At 58.2% G+C, this 15,898-nt stretch overlaps 1 protein-coding gene across 1 annotated transcript in view; it reads left to right on the top strand.

The window, feature by feature from the left end:
- The window catches only part of Scube1 (signal peptide, CUB domain and EGF like domain containing 1), an 88,546-nt gene that overhangs the window by 40,292 nt on the left and 32,356 nt on the right, over window positions 1–15,898 (top strand). The window contains exons 5-7 of the mRNA XM_090354132.1: window positions 6,025–6,150; window positions 9,563–9,679; window positions 11,925–12,014. Of these exons, the coding sequence (XP_090210258.1) occupies window positions 6,025–6,150; window positions 9,563–9,679; window positions 11,925–12,014 (333 nt within the window). The remainder of the gene's footprint in view (window positions 1–6,024; window positions 6,151–9,562; window positions 9,680–11,924; window positions 12,015–15,898) is intronic.

The following is a 15,898-nucleotide window of genomic DNA, read 5'->3' as shown; positions in this document are numbered from 1 at the left end:
CTCTGGACACCCTGCCCTGACCCGTGCTCACTTGAGAACCCTCTGCCTACACAGCCCTTCTCTAGGCGTCCCTCCTGATAGCCCTCGGAGTGGATGGTCCAGCCTTTGTATCTCCTTCACACCCCATCTGCCTGTATTGCCCCCACATCTCTGATCCAGGACTGTCTCTCATGTGAGAGTCTGTCTAGGATGAAGACCCCCACCCCCCTTTCTCCAGGGTGCAGCCAGGCTATGGGAGGGAGCAGGTGTCAGGACATGTGGACTGGAAAGGCCTTCTCTAGGCAGGCTGGCGGCTGGCTCACTTGCCTGTTCTGGGAAAAGCTGAGGCCCAGTGTGGTCACCAGCACACTGGCGGCAGAGCTGGGCTTTGTGAGGGCTCTGAGAAGGTGAAGCACACCTTCCACGCTGCAGCATGCAAAATGGCGCTGGCACGGAAAGGCCCGGACAGGTGCCTGCCTGGCTGCACAGGTCATCTGAGGTCCGAGCCCTCCCCAGCCCCTCAGGGCCAGCCATGGAGGCAGGACAGCAATTCTCCACTGCAGGACAAGCACCTTATCAGGGCCTTGTTCTCAGCCAAGACTGGGCAGGCAGAGACTCAGCCCCCCAGTCCAGTGAACTGGGGGGTCACCTTATACAACTCCCTGTTTTCTTTGGTTCTTTCTCCACCCCGACCCAGCTCCTGCTTGGCCCCAGCCCTCTCCTCACCACCTTCAGTCCATTGTGAATGGCCACTCCCAACCCCAGAGCAGTCATCTCCTGTCAGGAAGGAGCATGGACTTGCTCCAGAGTCAGGACAGAGCAGGACCCAGTGTCTGGTGAGCTGTCGGGGGTGTGGGTGGGGTGGGGATAAGCTGAGGGTGGCAGCAGACAGCTGGGCACTCTGATAAACAGTGCTGTTTTTCATGCGTGACTCCTTTAGGACATACATATGGAAAGTGCCTGCTGTTTATCTGAAGTCCAGACCTAACTCAACACCCTGCAGCTGTGGGCTAGCAGTAAGTTCAGGAGGCGGGTCTGCCTCTGTTGCCTTCTCTAGAGGCCTGGTCCTCAGAGGCTGTGTGCAATTGTGGTGACACCTAGTGACCAGCCTGGGAAACGGGAGGAGAGAAGCGGGGCTGTAGGGGACCGCAGGCCTCGGCCTGCACGACCACGGGGCTCCAGGCCAGGGGCACAGGCCAGCCTTTATAAGATACCACCAGTGTGCCAGCGGCTGTCACTCACTCAGCCTCGTGGTGTCAGGAGGCCGGGGAAACAAGGACCACCTCTAAATGAGGTGGCACCAAACTGAATTCCCAATAAATTCTACTCAGACGTGGTCATGCAAGGTGGGAAAGGGGCGTTTGCCCATAGCCAAAGAAAGCACCCAGTAGGAGAGGCCAGGGAGGACCTGAGTGCCCAACCCTGTGGGCACAGGCATTGGCTTCTGTGAGGGGCACGTGGCCAGAGGTGTGCTCTGGAAAGTTCTCTGCGGCTGGAGGGGCCAGGCCCTCAAGTCACACAAACCTGGGTTCACACTGCTGCTTCGCCGCGCTCTGTTCCAGGTGCGCTGCCTGCTCCTGAGAAGCAGGTGGGGCAGGGAGACTGACTGCTGACCTGCAAGGGGGAGGGTGTGAAGACGGGGCTCTGGGCCCGGCTGGGACGCGTGCAGGGCTCAGCCAGGCCCCTCCGATTACAGTGGGCAGGGTCAGAACTCAGGCGCCCCCCGAGAAGCTGGCACTGGTGATGGGCTTGGTCGTCCTGTCCTCTCCCTGCATCCAGCCCGGCCCCTGCAGCTGCCCCTGTGCCCACCTCTCCTTGCAGGGCCTTTCGGGTATTTTCATCCATCTGCCTCCAGCCCACAGGAGCTGTGGGTGCTCTTCCTGTCCCGGCATCTGAGCCGCCCAAGGCAGAACCTCGCCCTGTTCCACCAGATCAAATTCAGGGCCTGCGCGCTGTCCCTAAACTCATTTTTGCTCAAGGCTAGTGCTCTGCCACTTTGAGTCACAGCTCCACTCCTGATTTCCTGGTGGTTCGTGGACTTTCCTGCCCCAGCAGGCTTTGAGCCTCGGATCTCAGCCTCCTGAGTGAGTAGCCATGGCTCTCTGGTATTCCACCTAGGAGGAGGAGGAGGGGACATTGTGCACCCTCCGTTTGGAGGTGAATGGGAGCAAAACACTTGTCCTCTGGTCATGTTCTGCCGTCCCTGCTGGTGTCCCTTCCTGTCTCTTTATGGAACATGAGGGTATTGGTGAAGCTGTCCTAGCAGCTGCACTAAGGAGGCACACCTGACCCCGCTGTCCCCCTGCCACCCTGCGGGGGGATGGAGGGCCTCCCGTGCAGCAGGACAAGGGCTGGCGTGCTGCTCTGTGTGCACCAGGCCATCTCCCAAAATCAAAGGGGTCACTTGAGGAAACAGAGGTGAGCTAAGGGATGTCACCCTGTGTGCCTTCCCCTAGGGAAAGGCTGTGGAGGAGGACATGGCCTAGGAAGAGAGCAGGGCACTGCCAGGCCAGCCTGGCTGTCCCAGGTGTGGCCAGACGCAGCTTGTGACCTGGGCTTGATGGTGCTACTCCCCCGGCTTGTGGGTAGACTAGACAGGAGTGTTGCCAGGCCGGGGCCCACACATCACTGTCCAGAAAACTGGGGAGAAGCTGTGGCAGGCAGTCCAACCCAGACACCTGTGCCCACGCCTGTCCTCCCACGTGCTCTCAGGGTCATGTGACATTACGGGTTCATTTCTCTCCTGCAGTCCTGCCTCTCCAGAATGCCCTCACAGGGCCACCAGAGAGCCTCAGGCCCCCCCACCTTCAGAGCCTCCGCTTGCTGGGACAGAGTCCTGCACAGTCCCCTCTTCTCCCTCTCCCGCCCCGGGGCTTCCCATGGACGTGCAGCACAGAGGCAGACCAGGGCCATCCACTTGTACCCAGGTGAACCGGGGCTCAGTAGTGATGCCCCAGGCCACCCAGCACGTGGCAGAGCCACAGTGGTCCTGGTGATTACAGAGACAGAGTTCGATGCCCTCAGCCTGGCCCGCCCCCCAAGCAGACGCTCAGGTCCAGTTTGCAGAGCATAACTGGATTTGCAGCGATTAGATCCAATTAGAGTCGACCTGGCGGGCTGCCTGGCCTGGCTGGCACCAGCCTGAAGTCCAGGCCTTTCCAGGGAATAACCACTGTCTTGAGTCCCTCCAGAAGGGCAGGCGCAGGCTTTCTCTGAGCTCAGCACCCCCGGCTCATCTCATCTCCAGTGAGGGAGGCACGTCCAGAGCCAGTGCGATACATGCAGGGAACTGGAAGCTGGACGTGAGGAGGCTTACAGGAGCCTGGCTAGCTGCTCACACGAGTTGAGATGGGGCTGGAGCCGTAGGATAGGTGGAACAGCTTTCAGCCTGGAGCTCAGGCCACTCCTGGGACAGGAGCACTGACAGATAAGGCAGCAGGGACACGAGGACCCAGTGGGCACCTGGCAAACCCCTCTCCACCTGGAGTACCTGGGCTCCCCCGAGCCCCCTCGCTGCCCTGCGCTGCCCTAAAAGGGCTGCCAAAAGAGGGAGCCTGCATGTTCTCTCTAGAAACTGGGATCCTAGCAAGGCCCCAGGACCAAGTGATGGAGGTGTGAACCCCAACTCTGGTGAGGCTTCAGAGGTTCTAGGGACCCATCAGATCTTGACATCGTAGAGGGAGTGTAATACCTGACTTCTCAGACCCTTTAACAGACGCGTATTCAATGGGCCACACCAGACGGAACACAGGGCCAGGATGCCACCCGAATATTTTCAACCTTCCTTCCCCATGCTTGACAGTAATAATTGACAATGTTTCCTCTGCCCTTAGCATTGACTGGATTCCTTCCTTTCCCACTGTCTTCTCTACTGGTTCTGCTCTGGTTTTCCTCAGCTGCTGTTTGCTGGGCCCCCACCCTGTGTCTGGCCCTGTGCTGTGATAGAAAATAGAGTCCAAGTCTCTCGTACACAATAAAGATAAAGCTCTGCTCTCTGCTCAAGTTGTCTACAGAAGGAAGGAGGGAAGGAGGGAGGGATGGGGGGATGGAAGAATGGAGGGAGGGATGGAGGAAGAGAGTTGTGTGGAGCTTGCCCTGTGCCTCACTGCAGTCTTGCCCTCAAGGCCTGAGCCTGCCCCTCCTCTTTTTGCCCCTCACTTGGCAAGCATGGCCATCCTTGGGCACTGGCACCGAAGACAGGGAGCCCTAGTCAGTCCTGGACTGGGCATGGTAGTTGACTTGTGGGCGTCATCTGAAGTGGTGATGGTGGTGGTGTTCTGATATGGGGGAACTGCTGACATGCTCCTGGCCGTCCCACCCTCCCTCTTCTGCAGCCACAGGCCCAGGCCCACCCAGCCTGGCTGGCTGCTGGCAGCCATTCCAGAAGGCACCCTTCCTCTTATTCTAGAAAATAGTTTTTGGTTAAAAAAGTATATGTATATATATATGCGTATATATGTGGGTATGTATATATGTGTGTATGTACACACACCACACACACTCACACACACACATGCCAGGAGTGTGGCCTAGTGGTACAGTGCTTACCCAGCATGCAAGAAGCCCTGGGTTTGATTCTTCAATACCACATACATAGAAAAAGCCAGACGTAGCAGTGTGGCTCAAGTGGTAGAGCGCTAGCCTTGGAAAAGCTTGAGGGCAGTACCAAATCCCTGAGTTCAAGCCCAGGAATGGCAAGTGTGTGTGTGTGTGTGTGTGTGTGTGTGTGTAATACATTTTTAATTGTTAATTGTTAAATTGCTTTCTAGTATAGCAGATGTTGGTAACTATAATAGCATATATCAGAGCTTGAAAATTGTTAGAGATGGCTGAGAGCCGGCCCTGCACATCTCCAAGCCTCACCCTTGTCCTCTGTGTGAGATAGCCGGGACTTTGATGGGGGGCTAAGGGCTCCCCAATTAGGAGCCATGACCCGAGGATCGGGGTCTGAGCAAGCCTGAGTGAAGAGGCCCGGCCCAGGGACAGGGGAGCTGAGAGTCCTGCTTTTCTCCCCCGTGGTGTTGAGAGGATGGGGTAGAGACCTCTGGGACCGGCGGGCTGCAGACAGGCTCCGGGCTCACCCTTCCTGGCAGCACCACATGGCCGCTGAGAATCACATAGACTGTGATAGCCTAGATTACCCCCCAATTATCCCTTATCCGCAAAAAGCCTGGGTGACCTCTTGGCTCCGTTAAAGTCTAGATGCTCTAAGGAAAGATCGCTAGACAGCAGGGCCACAGGGAGGCAAAGATGGGGCGATTGCTAAGCCTGGGGCTCTGTAGTCCAAGGTCCGGGGCCCCAGGGCTCCTCTGGTACAAGCTTATGGGTGGTGCTGGTTAGCAGGGCTTCTCGGAAACTGTGAGGTTCGAGCTGGAAATGGAAATTCTATCTCCCGCCGTGGGTTCACATAAGCCAGAGCTAACAGAGCCTGCAGACTCGTAAGAAAGTGCAGATCGGCTTACTGCATCGATCCGGGCGGGCTGGGGACATTACTGTAGCCCAAAGGCTATGCAGAACCGATGGAGCCTGAGCCAGTCCACCAGTCCATTTAGAGGAAGCAGCAGAGGGCGTCCCAGAGGGAGACGCTCGCCACCCCCAGCTTCCCTGCCCTCTCCAGGGACATGTTGCCCTCTCCACACATTTCTGGGGTGTTCCAGAGCCCTCGTGGGCAGACAGCGGCTCTTCCCTTTCATCTGCTTGCGGCCTCTTGATGGACTTGTGACCTATAACCTCTCACTTGACCCCTGACCTCATAAATTCTGGAAACTGCTCACAAGTCACCAGGAAGATAAACATCCAGCGGGGTCACTGGAAGGAGGAGGAGGGGAGGGACAGATGGGGCACAGGGCAGGCGACGCTGACTGGGTCTGGAACCCAGCCTCAAGTGGGCACCGTGCCGCCGTGGGCCCGGGGCGGAGACCTGGACCCAGCGGCGTGGAGCGCATGGCGGGCGGGGGTTGTGTGCACCACTGGGTGCTTGGCCATCTGGCTGTGCGCCTCACAACCCAGCCTCCTCTTTCCCCCTCTTGTCTGTCTCTCTTCCAGAGGGGATGAACTGCATGAACAAAGACCATGGCTGTGCCCACATCTGCCGAGAGACACCCAAAGGTGGGGTAGCCTGTGACTGCAGGCCCGGCTTCGACCTTGCCCCAAACCAGAAGGACTGCACACGTAGGTAGATGGCGGCAAATGGGCCGACATTCCCCCCGCCCCCCGCCATTGCTGTGTGGACGGGGGTGAGGGGCTCTGGGTCAGGCCTGGGGGGGCGGGGGGTTGGGGTGTTCCTGCCTGGATCATCTGGAGAACATGGAGCCCACTATCACATGGGAATTGAGCCCCACTTCTGCCTGGAAGCCCTCAGTAATGGGAGAAAACAGTGAGGCAAGGAGAGGGGCTCTGGGCAGTGCCGGTCCTGTTTCCAGGATGGAAGGTCAGAACTTGTAGTGACCACAGCACCACCTGGCGGGGGGGCGTCCAGGGGTGAGGACAGTGAGCCCCCAGAAAATCGGAGGCAAGGGAAACCTCTGGCCAGTGGAACCATCTGGAGGCCCTCCAGAGAGCCGAACCGGGAAAATGGAGGAGGACAGGGCGGGAAACCCTTGGAGCTGCCCACCCCCACCCCTGCCGCTGAACACAGCACACGGCTGCCTAGGGAAGCTGTGGCCTGTGGAGTCCTCTCAGGGAGGAGGGGCCCGCAGCTCCACTCTCCACGGGCTGACCAGGTGACAGCATGTTCGCCCTGAACTGAGGGAGACGAGGGCTTCATCAGACTCACTGGATGATACAGGAAAAAACAGGCCCGAGGAGCCTGGTTCTGACGCTCCCTGCGGACTTTACCCGCCCTCATCCTGTGCAGAAGGCAGCTGGCTCACGCTGGCCTGCCATCACCACCCTGCCATGCGGTCCCCAGGCCTCAGGCAGGCCCCTCGCACCGCACCTTCCCAGCTCAGGCTGGTTTGAAAGTCACCGGGCCCTGGGCACTTCCCTGCCCGGGCCTCACACCCTCTCTGTCTCTGTGGACTCCAGCTCTAGCCCTGGGTGTGATGGGTTTGTTCTCCATGGTGGAGGTTTCCTTCTCCCCCACAGCAGCCACGGTGTGGACCAGCCACTCATTTTACACCTGGTCAGTAAAAATAAGCATGTGTGCTTCACCAAAGCAGAACCAACAGGGACAAACTGGGCTCCAGCCTGGCTCTTCCTCCAGGCCACTCTCAGAGCAGAAGACCTAGCCCTGCTCGCTCAGGCCTCCCGTGGGGTGACCTAGCTGTCCTCACAAGAAAAGCCCAGGAGCACACAGCACGCAGACCAGCATGCCCTTCAGCTAGAGCACAGGAGGGAGCCACACGTGGTGGCCCATACCTGTAATACCAGCTACTTGAGCAGCTGGGATCAGAAGAGTCTCATTTAGAAGCCAGCTGAGCAAAAAAATCTTGTAAGACCCCAGTAAACATAGAGTGTGGTAGCATGCACCTGTCATCCCAGCTCTGGGGGATGCATACATAGGAAGCTCATAGCCAAGCCGGCCTAGGCAAAAAGGGAGACCCTATCACAAACATAACCAGAGCAAAAAGGGCTGGAGGCGCAGGTCAGATAGTAGAGTGCCTGCCTCACTCAAGTCTCTGAATTCAAATGCTACAGGTACTACCAAAAGGAAGAGAAATGAAAGGAAGGGGAAAGAGAGGGCGGTAAGGGAGGGAGGAGGGGAGGGAGGGAGGGGAGGACTGATGGAGCTACTAGATCCTGAACTGGGCCCAGGAGAGAGGGCAGATATCCTGGATGGGACAAGTCAAAGGGAACAGTTTTCCCAGTGACGCTGTCCTGAGAAGCTGCTGGGTGGGATGCGACAGGCTGAGCAGCTGAGACCCTCCATCTCCAGCTCTGGGAATGTTTGCTGGCTCAAGGATTCACAGTCCCACTCTGATTGCCAGGGTGTGGCACACTTGGTATGATTCCCAGGGCCAAAGGCATGGGTCACAGCCCTGTGGCCCAGTGGGAAGAGTCTGCTTACCCAACCCAGTTCTGGCTCCACCTGGGTGGCTTATGAGGTTAAAGGCAGCTTCGAGGCCTGCCCTGTAGCCGTGGTGGTGACTTGAGGGATAGGAGCTGCTGGCCGTTGAGCTGAGGCTGAGGCTGAGGCAGCCTGGGAGAGAGGGAACAGGCCAAACTCACAGAGCCAAGGAGCCGCTCCACAGGCAAGACCAGAGCTCCCTCCTCTGGGGTCTTCCTAGAGCTGGGGGTGGATAAGGGGAGGCTCAGGCCCTGGGGGTCTGAGGTGTTCATGTTCCTGTGGGAGGATCTGGGAGCCCTGGAGTTGCCCCAATCACGTCATAGGACCCCAGGGCAGGAAGAAACCATTGGCAGTTCTGTTTCTTCATGCCAGCTGCACCTGTGCCCACCCCAAAGGGGACGCTTGGTCCCGGAGAGCACGGGGTAGGCTCTGTCTGGCCTCCTCCCCCTCCCCACATCTGGGCAGGCCTGTGGCGCCTGAACCCTTGGCTTCCCAAGATCTCTTCCTGCTGTAGAGAGAAACTGTCTCGGAGAGGAGATGCTGGACGGGAAGTACCCACACACATACCCAGTGCTGAGAGAGAGGGGGTCGCTCCTGCAGAGAAGGGACCAGGGCTCTGTGCGGGCGCTGCTGATCAACCCCTAACGCGTGCAGGAAGAGGGCCCTGGAAACTCAGCCGTTAAAGTCGAGTCTCCAGGAGGCTGTCCAGGAAAGCCTCCGGTTGCCGAGGACAGTCTGGGACCCCTCTGGGTGACACCTTCTTTGATCCACGCTTCTGTGGAGACTGCATGAATCTGAGGCCACTTCGGGGGCCACCTGCTTCCAGGAAGGGGAGCCTGGAAAGCTTCCATGGGGCTCTTGTGAGGGGCTGAGCACCTGAGACTGATACCTCAGGAGTCATTCTGAAACATTCGGAGCCCTCCCTTCTCAGAGTGGCCACTCATAGCCCCCTTCTGCCGTCCATTAGCCATGCTAATGGACGCCTCTGTTCCCACAGGGAAACCTAAGAGCTGGGTGGTTCAGGGCCAAAGGGCACCAGACCCTCCAGGCACAGAGCAGCATGGAAGGTGGATAACTCGGGTCTTTTGCAGGCAGTACACTGAAGACATTAATTTGTCTGAACACCCTCAGCTCGGGGAGATAAGGCCAGAACTCTGTGAGAACTAAGGACATGAGTGTCACCTGGGCCGAGTCCCATCTCCCCTGTAACCTGTCCAGGCCTCCGCTCCTGTTATCCACAGACATTTGCCCATTGAGACAGGCAGCATTTGAGTGTCTCGCAGGCTGAGAAGGACAAAACTGTCCCGCTGACCCCACCATCCGGGAGTGTCAGCCGTGTGAGGCTCTGTGGAAATAAATGTGTCTCAGAGCCCGTTCTCAGGCTCCAGGGCTAAGGGATTCCAGACGGCTCCAGGGAGATCGAGGGCAGGAGTCCAAAAGCCTGGGCGAGCCATTCCTGGCCACCGCAGGCCCCTGTCCTCCTCCCCCAGCCCCAGAATAAACAACCAGTGCTGGCAAACTAATCCTCTGTGTTGTTCTGTTTGTATACACATTGTGTACTTTGGATCTAACTAGTAACCTGTAACTATGGAAACGGAGGCTGCCAGCACAACTGTGAGGACACAGATACCGGCCCCATGTGCGGCTGCCACCAGAAGTACGCCCTCCACACCGACGGTCGGACCTGCATTGGTAAGTAGGCCCCACTGGCTGCCGACCTCGTGTGCAGCCCCCGTGTCCCAGAGGAAGCAGAGGGAATCAGGCCACCTCTCGGTGAGGGGGCTGGTAGGCAGCGTTGGTAGAGATTTAATCCTGGGTCCCTCACCCTCTGAGCACCTGACTCAGACCTTCTAGTGAGAAGTGTGTCATTCTCCTCCTCCACGAGGACTGCCGTGGAGCAGGGGATTGCGGGGGGGGGGTCCCCTGGGGTCCCTGTGTCTCGGAGGGTCAGTGGCAGTGCCCAGAACACAGATGTTTCCAGCTGCCTCTCATTCTGTGTGACCGTCCTTAGCTCTGTACCCTGCTCACTGCAGTCTGGGGTTCCAGAGGTTTCCTTTGTGAGAGGGGACAGGGGGTTCATCCCGTATGGGGTGTGGGTTCTTTTGACTGGTTCTTGTGGGACTCGACCTGTCCCCTACTGACTTCACAGAATCCTCACTTGTATCTCCTAAGGGGAAGCTTGAATTTTTGCTTATTACTTCATGCCAGAGGCTCCCTGGCTGGCAGGGCCTCATTTCTTTTCCTACTCAAAAATAACAGGTTTTTTAACTTGTGAGGGGCAGGGGGGAAGGTCTCCCAGAGCTGGCTCCCAACATCAGGCCTCTGCTTCCACACAGAGCAGAGCTCGTGGTCGCTGTTTTCTGTGAAGTCCCCACTTCTTAGGTCAGCTCGGGAGATGACTGGAAGTGGGGTGGGGGGTGTTGCATTGAGCACGCATAAGCGTGAGCCCAGAGCCACTGTGGCTTCGTCCCTGGTCTAGGAGCTGGGCGTGGGCCTGGTGGGGACCGGGGACAGTCTCTCCATAGGCAGTGGGTCTCCCTTCCTCTGTGTGGCCTCTTCTCAGACAGCCCTTTTTTTTTTTATTATTTCATTTTTATCTCATTTCTCCTGCTTTTCTGGTGATGGTCCCTGATTGCCTGTCTTGTCTGATAACTGATGTTCATCAATCATTTTCAGAGCCAAAAGCCAAAAACAAACCAACCAATCAGGAAAAAAAAAAATTAAGTAATTAAAAGCCAAACCAGGTCTCAGACCAGTGTCTCTATTGCAGCCTGATCCCATCTAGAATCTCCTGTCCTCCAGCCTGTCCCTCCACTATCTTGCTTGGACCCCCGGGTTACCCTGGCTCCCTCCTGTCTCGTCTCCCCAGGGGTTTGCTGCTGCTGCTGCTGCTGCTGGGACCCATGCACAGCTGGGCAGACACACCCCAGCCCGTGGCTAACACCTCTTGTCTGTGTCTTCCTCACTCATCCTTTAGTAGTAGTTCAGTGTCTGCTGCATGTGACAGTCCCTGCTTGAATCTGAGTTCCTGAGCTTTCCCTCCTTTCCCATTAGAAACCATTTTCCTGCCTTAGCTACCCTACCACTGTGGCTTCTACTCGCAGCCAGATGAAAAATCTTTCATCTGATCTCGCTCCCTGTCATCGATTCCCCCCTCAGCTGGCAACAGAGTCTCTGCACATTTCCAACTGAGCAAAGAAACTCTAGCCAGCCTTCCTGCGCCTCAGGGGCGACTTGTCATAGCTGCCTACGGAGCTGCCAGAGGCTCCCTCGCTGGCAGGGCCCCATTTCTTTTCCTGCACGCGTCTAAAACAACTGACTCCTCTCTGGTCCTCTAGACAAGCAGGCAACCAGCGCTGCCCAAATCCATCCCTTGGTTTCTCTTGTCTGTCCACTGGGATCCATTGTTCCGTCTGTGTGCGTGTCTGTGTTCCTCTGCGTGTTTAATTTTGCATGAGTGACACACTTTTTCATGTCCCTGTGCGGGACCTCTGCTGTCCCACGCTCATCCATCACCGGACCTCTCAGCCCTGTCCCCTAGTCCTGTGCCTGCCTGAGCCCTGGGGTCCTAGTCGCTTGTCTCCCCATGGTGTGCTGTCTGCCTCTCCAGCCTCTGCCTGAGGCCTCCCCCATGTCCTGTTTCCACGTGGGTCTGTGTCCCTCTGTGTGGGTTTCATGGCCACCCCTCCCTGTCTGCACGCCGCCTCCCGCCCTGGCTGCCTCCTCAGCACCCTGAGCAAGCGAGCGAGCAATCAAGCGTCTGAACGCACCACCTGGAGGTCCCTGGGACTAGCCCTTGGCCAGGACGCCCGCCGTGCTGGCCTGGCATGTGTGTTGGCTGTGTGTGCACACGCCAAAAGGCTGACTGTCTTGGGCCGCGGGAAGTGGGCTTCTCATTAACCACTGGCTCCATGTTTGTCCCTTACTTGTGTTCTAGACAAGGATGAGGCTGCAATTGAGCGCTCGCAGTTCAATGCCACGTCAGTAGCTGATGTGGACAAGCGGGTGAAACGGCGGCTCCTCATGGGTAACACTTTTCTTCCACTTCCTTTGTCCTCCTGCGTGTGTGCGCGCGTGCGTGTGTGCGGTGTGTGAGTGTGAGGCTGTGTGCTGTGTGGGGGTGCGGTGTGGGGACTGTGGGCGCCTCGCCCTGTGTGGGTTGTGTGAGCAGCAGCTTCCACCACCCATGGGAGCGCACCTTTTCCTTGAAATTTTTACATTCCATCGTGTTTGTTTCTTTGTGTGTCTGTAGCAGAGACCCCCCCAGCGCCCATGGTGAGCAGTTGAGTGTGTCAGGAGCCTCCTGCTCCCACGGTATACACCACATGTGTAGTTAGGGCAGCTCCGGGAGGCCCCAGGGTAGAAACGGTTCTGGGCTGCTTGGTCCTCATTCCCATGGGAAAGGCCCCTCGATCTCAGGGGTCCAGGGGGGCTGTGGCAGGCAGGGCTGCAACTAGGCCGGTGGGAACAGGGGCCTGGTCCAATGACAGTACAGCAGGGTGGCTAAGGATCTCTGTCCCCATATTGCTTCCTTCCCTCTTCTGTCTGCTGCTGCCTTGCTGTTCTGGGTGCTGGTCTCAGAGAGGTCACCTCAGCTTGGTGACATTATGATGGCTAGCCAAAATCACACTGCTCTCTAAAGCTGAGCCCTGGACCTGTAGCCTATGCCCAGGGTCCAAGCCCAGTGCCCTGAGGCCACAGCTTGAGGGTCACAGAGAAGCCACTTAGCTCTGACTCCCTCACTCCCCAGTTCTTGGCTCCCAGTTTTCTGACCTGTTGTAAAGCGGGGTGCTGTGGGACTTGAGGCCCTAACTGGCAGGCCCACCTCCCTTAGCCCTGAACGTGGCAGTGCCCAGGAAAGGTGATAGGAGTTAGCTGTTCAGTCTCTCCAGCCTTGTGCCAGTCAGGGCTTGTGACATTCAAAGCCAAGCCCGGCATAGAGAGCAGCCGAGACTCCAGGGTGTCAGAATGGGGATACCCTTCCATGGTGACACTGCCAACGTCAGCTCTGAGAGGAAGCACCAGTATAGGGCCTGGAGATTGGAGGGGAGGCAGGGACGGTGGTGGGAGGAGGGACAGGAGACACAGGCAAATCCTGTTTGGCTCTGTAGTGCATGACCAGACCAGTTCCCCACCACAGGCTGAGATAAGGGCCCAGCGTAAGAGAAGCCGGGGAGCCCAGGGCCACGGCAAGGTAGCCCAGATGGCTTTGCAGGATCCTTCCAGCCTTGCAAAGCCATTTGTCAGTGGGGCTGTATTTTCAGAGTGGGAAAGATGGAGACAGGGGTGCTGGTGGGGAGTGGTACCCACCAGCTGTACTTACTGTAGTGAGCACAGGTCAGGAGCAGGCATATCCTGCAGGCTCAGCTGCGAGCTCCTCTCTGAGTGCCCAGGCCCTCAGGCCCCACAATACCAGCAAGTGGGCCAGAGGCAGAGCCAGGCTCTGCCCTGCAGGAAGCTCCAGTGGGTGGGAGCTGAAGCTCCATGTCTTCTCCAAACCCTTCTGCGGGTACTTTGTGCCCGCAGCTCCCTTATAAATCACTGATTAGCTCTCCCTTCTCTCAACCTGGCCAATAGCCAGCACAGAAGCTGAGGACCCAGCATGCAGCCTGCCTGCCTCGAGCCCCTGCTTCCATACAGAGAAGATACCCCCGCCACAGTGGGGCCCTAGGGGTCAGAGGTCCCTGTCCACGCCGGTCCTCAGAGGCGGCATCCTCCACTGCTCAGAGTGGCCGCCCAGTCCCTGCACACAGGCCAGCATGGGGAAAATAACAGAGAGTCACGTGGAAATGAGAATAAACCCATGCAGCTAAGACGAAAGGGACTTCCCGTGGGAGAAGGCAGTGCCCAGCTAAGGCTGCAGGTCAGTTCTCACAGGCCAGATCCCCCACAGCCAGGCCTGGAGCCCCAAACCCATCCCGCAGAGGACCTGGGATGGATGTGACTTGGCTCTCTGTGGCGGTCATTCGCTCCACTCAGTGGCTTCCCACAAGTGGCTGCGGCTGGTACCCGAGGCAGGGCTGCGTCCCTGCCCTGCTTGTTCCTTCTTCTGGAGGCCACTTTGCGCCTTGGCTCACACCTCTCTTCTCCAGATCATCCGTCCTCTTGGGACTGACCCTCCTCTGTCCTCCCCCCCTTCTCCTGCCTCTCCTTCTGCTCTTAGGGGTCCTGGCCATCCGTTGGGCCTATCCACATAGTCCCAGATGATCTTCAGCCCTAGACTCTACCCCTTACATCCACCAATCCTTGGTGCTGTGTGGGTTCTGGGGATTGCAGAGCCGTTAGGCAGCTAAAACAAATGGCTTGCGTGGGACAGGCAGGGCCCTCTGTTAATTAGGGTTGAGCCCCACACCCTCTTCACATGCTTAGCTCAGGCCACAAGTCTCCCTGTCTAAGTAGAGGCTCTGAAGCCAGCTCTGAACACACGGGTGTGTGGGTTGAAGTGGGCTCACCTGACCATTCGGGCGCCCCCTCCGCCCTGCGGTGGGCCCCTCCCTTCCTCCACTGCTCTGTGCAGGCTCTCCCTCCTCACCGTGCAGTCAGTGCTCCAGCCCTACTTCCCCCCTGTGAAACCCAAACCCTCAGGAGAGGCCACGGCCAATGAGCAAAGCCCAAGCCGAGGGCAGCCTGGCCCGCCGTGGCTGCACGGGCTCTGCAGCTAAGGCAGGTCTCATTTATCTCCGTGAAGGCACCCAAGGCCAAGGCCAAGACCCCAGCCGTAGCAGCCTGCTGCCCTGGCTGTCTGCCCAGATGTCACTGTGGGCCTAGAGACACTGTAAGGAAGCCCGAAATTCCCCTCCTGTGTCTGCCATCACCCACGGGGCGGCTCCTCACACCTCCCTAGCTGGCTCTGCTTAGGCCCATGCCTCTGTGGCCAGGAGTGAGTACTCGGAGATGCTTGCAGAGGCCAGTGGGTGGGGATTGTGCCTCGTCCGAGCCCTCCCCCCCCCCCGAAAGTCTTACTTGTCTCTCTGTACTTGAAGGGCCCTATCACAAATGCTCTCCTAGCTGACCAGAGCTAGCTAGCTGCAGCCCCAGCTTCCATGGGTCCCTCAGCCCGCAAGCATTGCATGGCCACCACCTACAGGTATCCAGACCTGGATGAGAAGTGAAAGCTTTGAACTTGCAGCCCAGAGTACCTAGGTTGTGCTTCTGACATTTCTAGGGAAGCTGTGCTCGCCGGAGTTATTTCTTAATGTCTCTGTAATCATAGAGCTCTGTGAAGAGGGCATGAGTGATAGACAGGCCCTGGGGCCGGGCCTGGCCTGGCCTGGTCATCACCAGCTGGGCCACAGCGGTGACTCCAGGGCACCGACACAGGAGAGGAGGCAGTTTGTTTCAGATGGGCAGGCAGCGGAGGGTGGGGCCTGGCTCTGCCCCAGCCTCCTGGCCATCTCTGCACTGCCCCTCCACCGAGGCCCGTGGCTCGTGGGGAAAGGTACAGGAAGCGGGCTATGTGGCTGCACTGGGGGACAGATCCCGTTGGGAGGAGCGGCCTCGGGTCCCCAGCCATCAGGTGGCCCAAGTGTGCCTGATGGACTCTGACGTCCACCAGACTCACAGAAAGCAGAGGGGAAGGAGTGCCAGGCAGGCAAGATGGCATGTGCAGGGTCTGCTTCGTCCTGAGAGCCCCAGGTATGGGGTTACAGAGCTGGGAGCGGGGGAGAACGAGGATGACGTGGCACAGACTGCCACACACTGTCCCCAGCCCAGTCACCAGAGAGGTCTGTCCAGGGCCATTCCCCATCAGTGCTCCCCCCAGGACTGCCTACTTTCCCCAGCCCACACAGCCGCTCACCCTGGATGCCCTACCACCTGTCCAGGGCTTCCCGCCCCAGTGCCATGTGACCATCACTCTCCCGGGGCCACCGGGGTGGTTCTGCCTGGCAAAGCCTTTTATCTCCCCGCCCA

Source organism: Megascapheus bottae, chromosome 2 (genome assembly GCF_031878675.1).
Source record: "Megascapheus bottae isolate mThoBot1 chromosome 2, mThoBot2.hap1, whole genome shotgun sequence".
Lineage (NCBI taxonomy): Eukaryota > Metazoa > Chordata > Mammalia > Rodentia > Geomyidae > Megascapheus > Megascapheus bottae.
The sequence above is the reverse complement of the archived record's forward strand: the minus strand, read 5'-3'. Positions and strand labels throughout refer to the sequence as shown.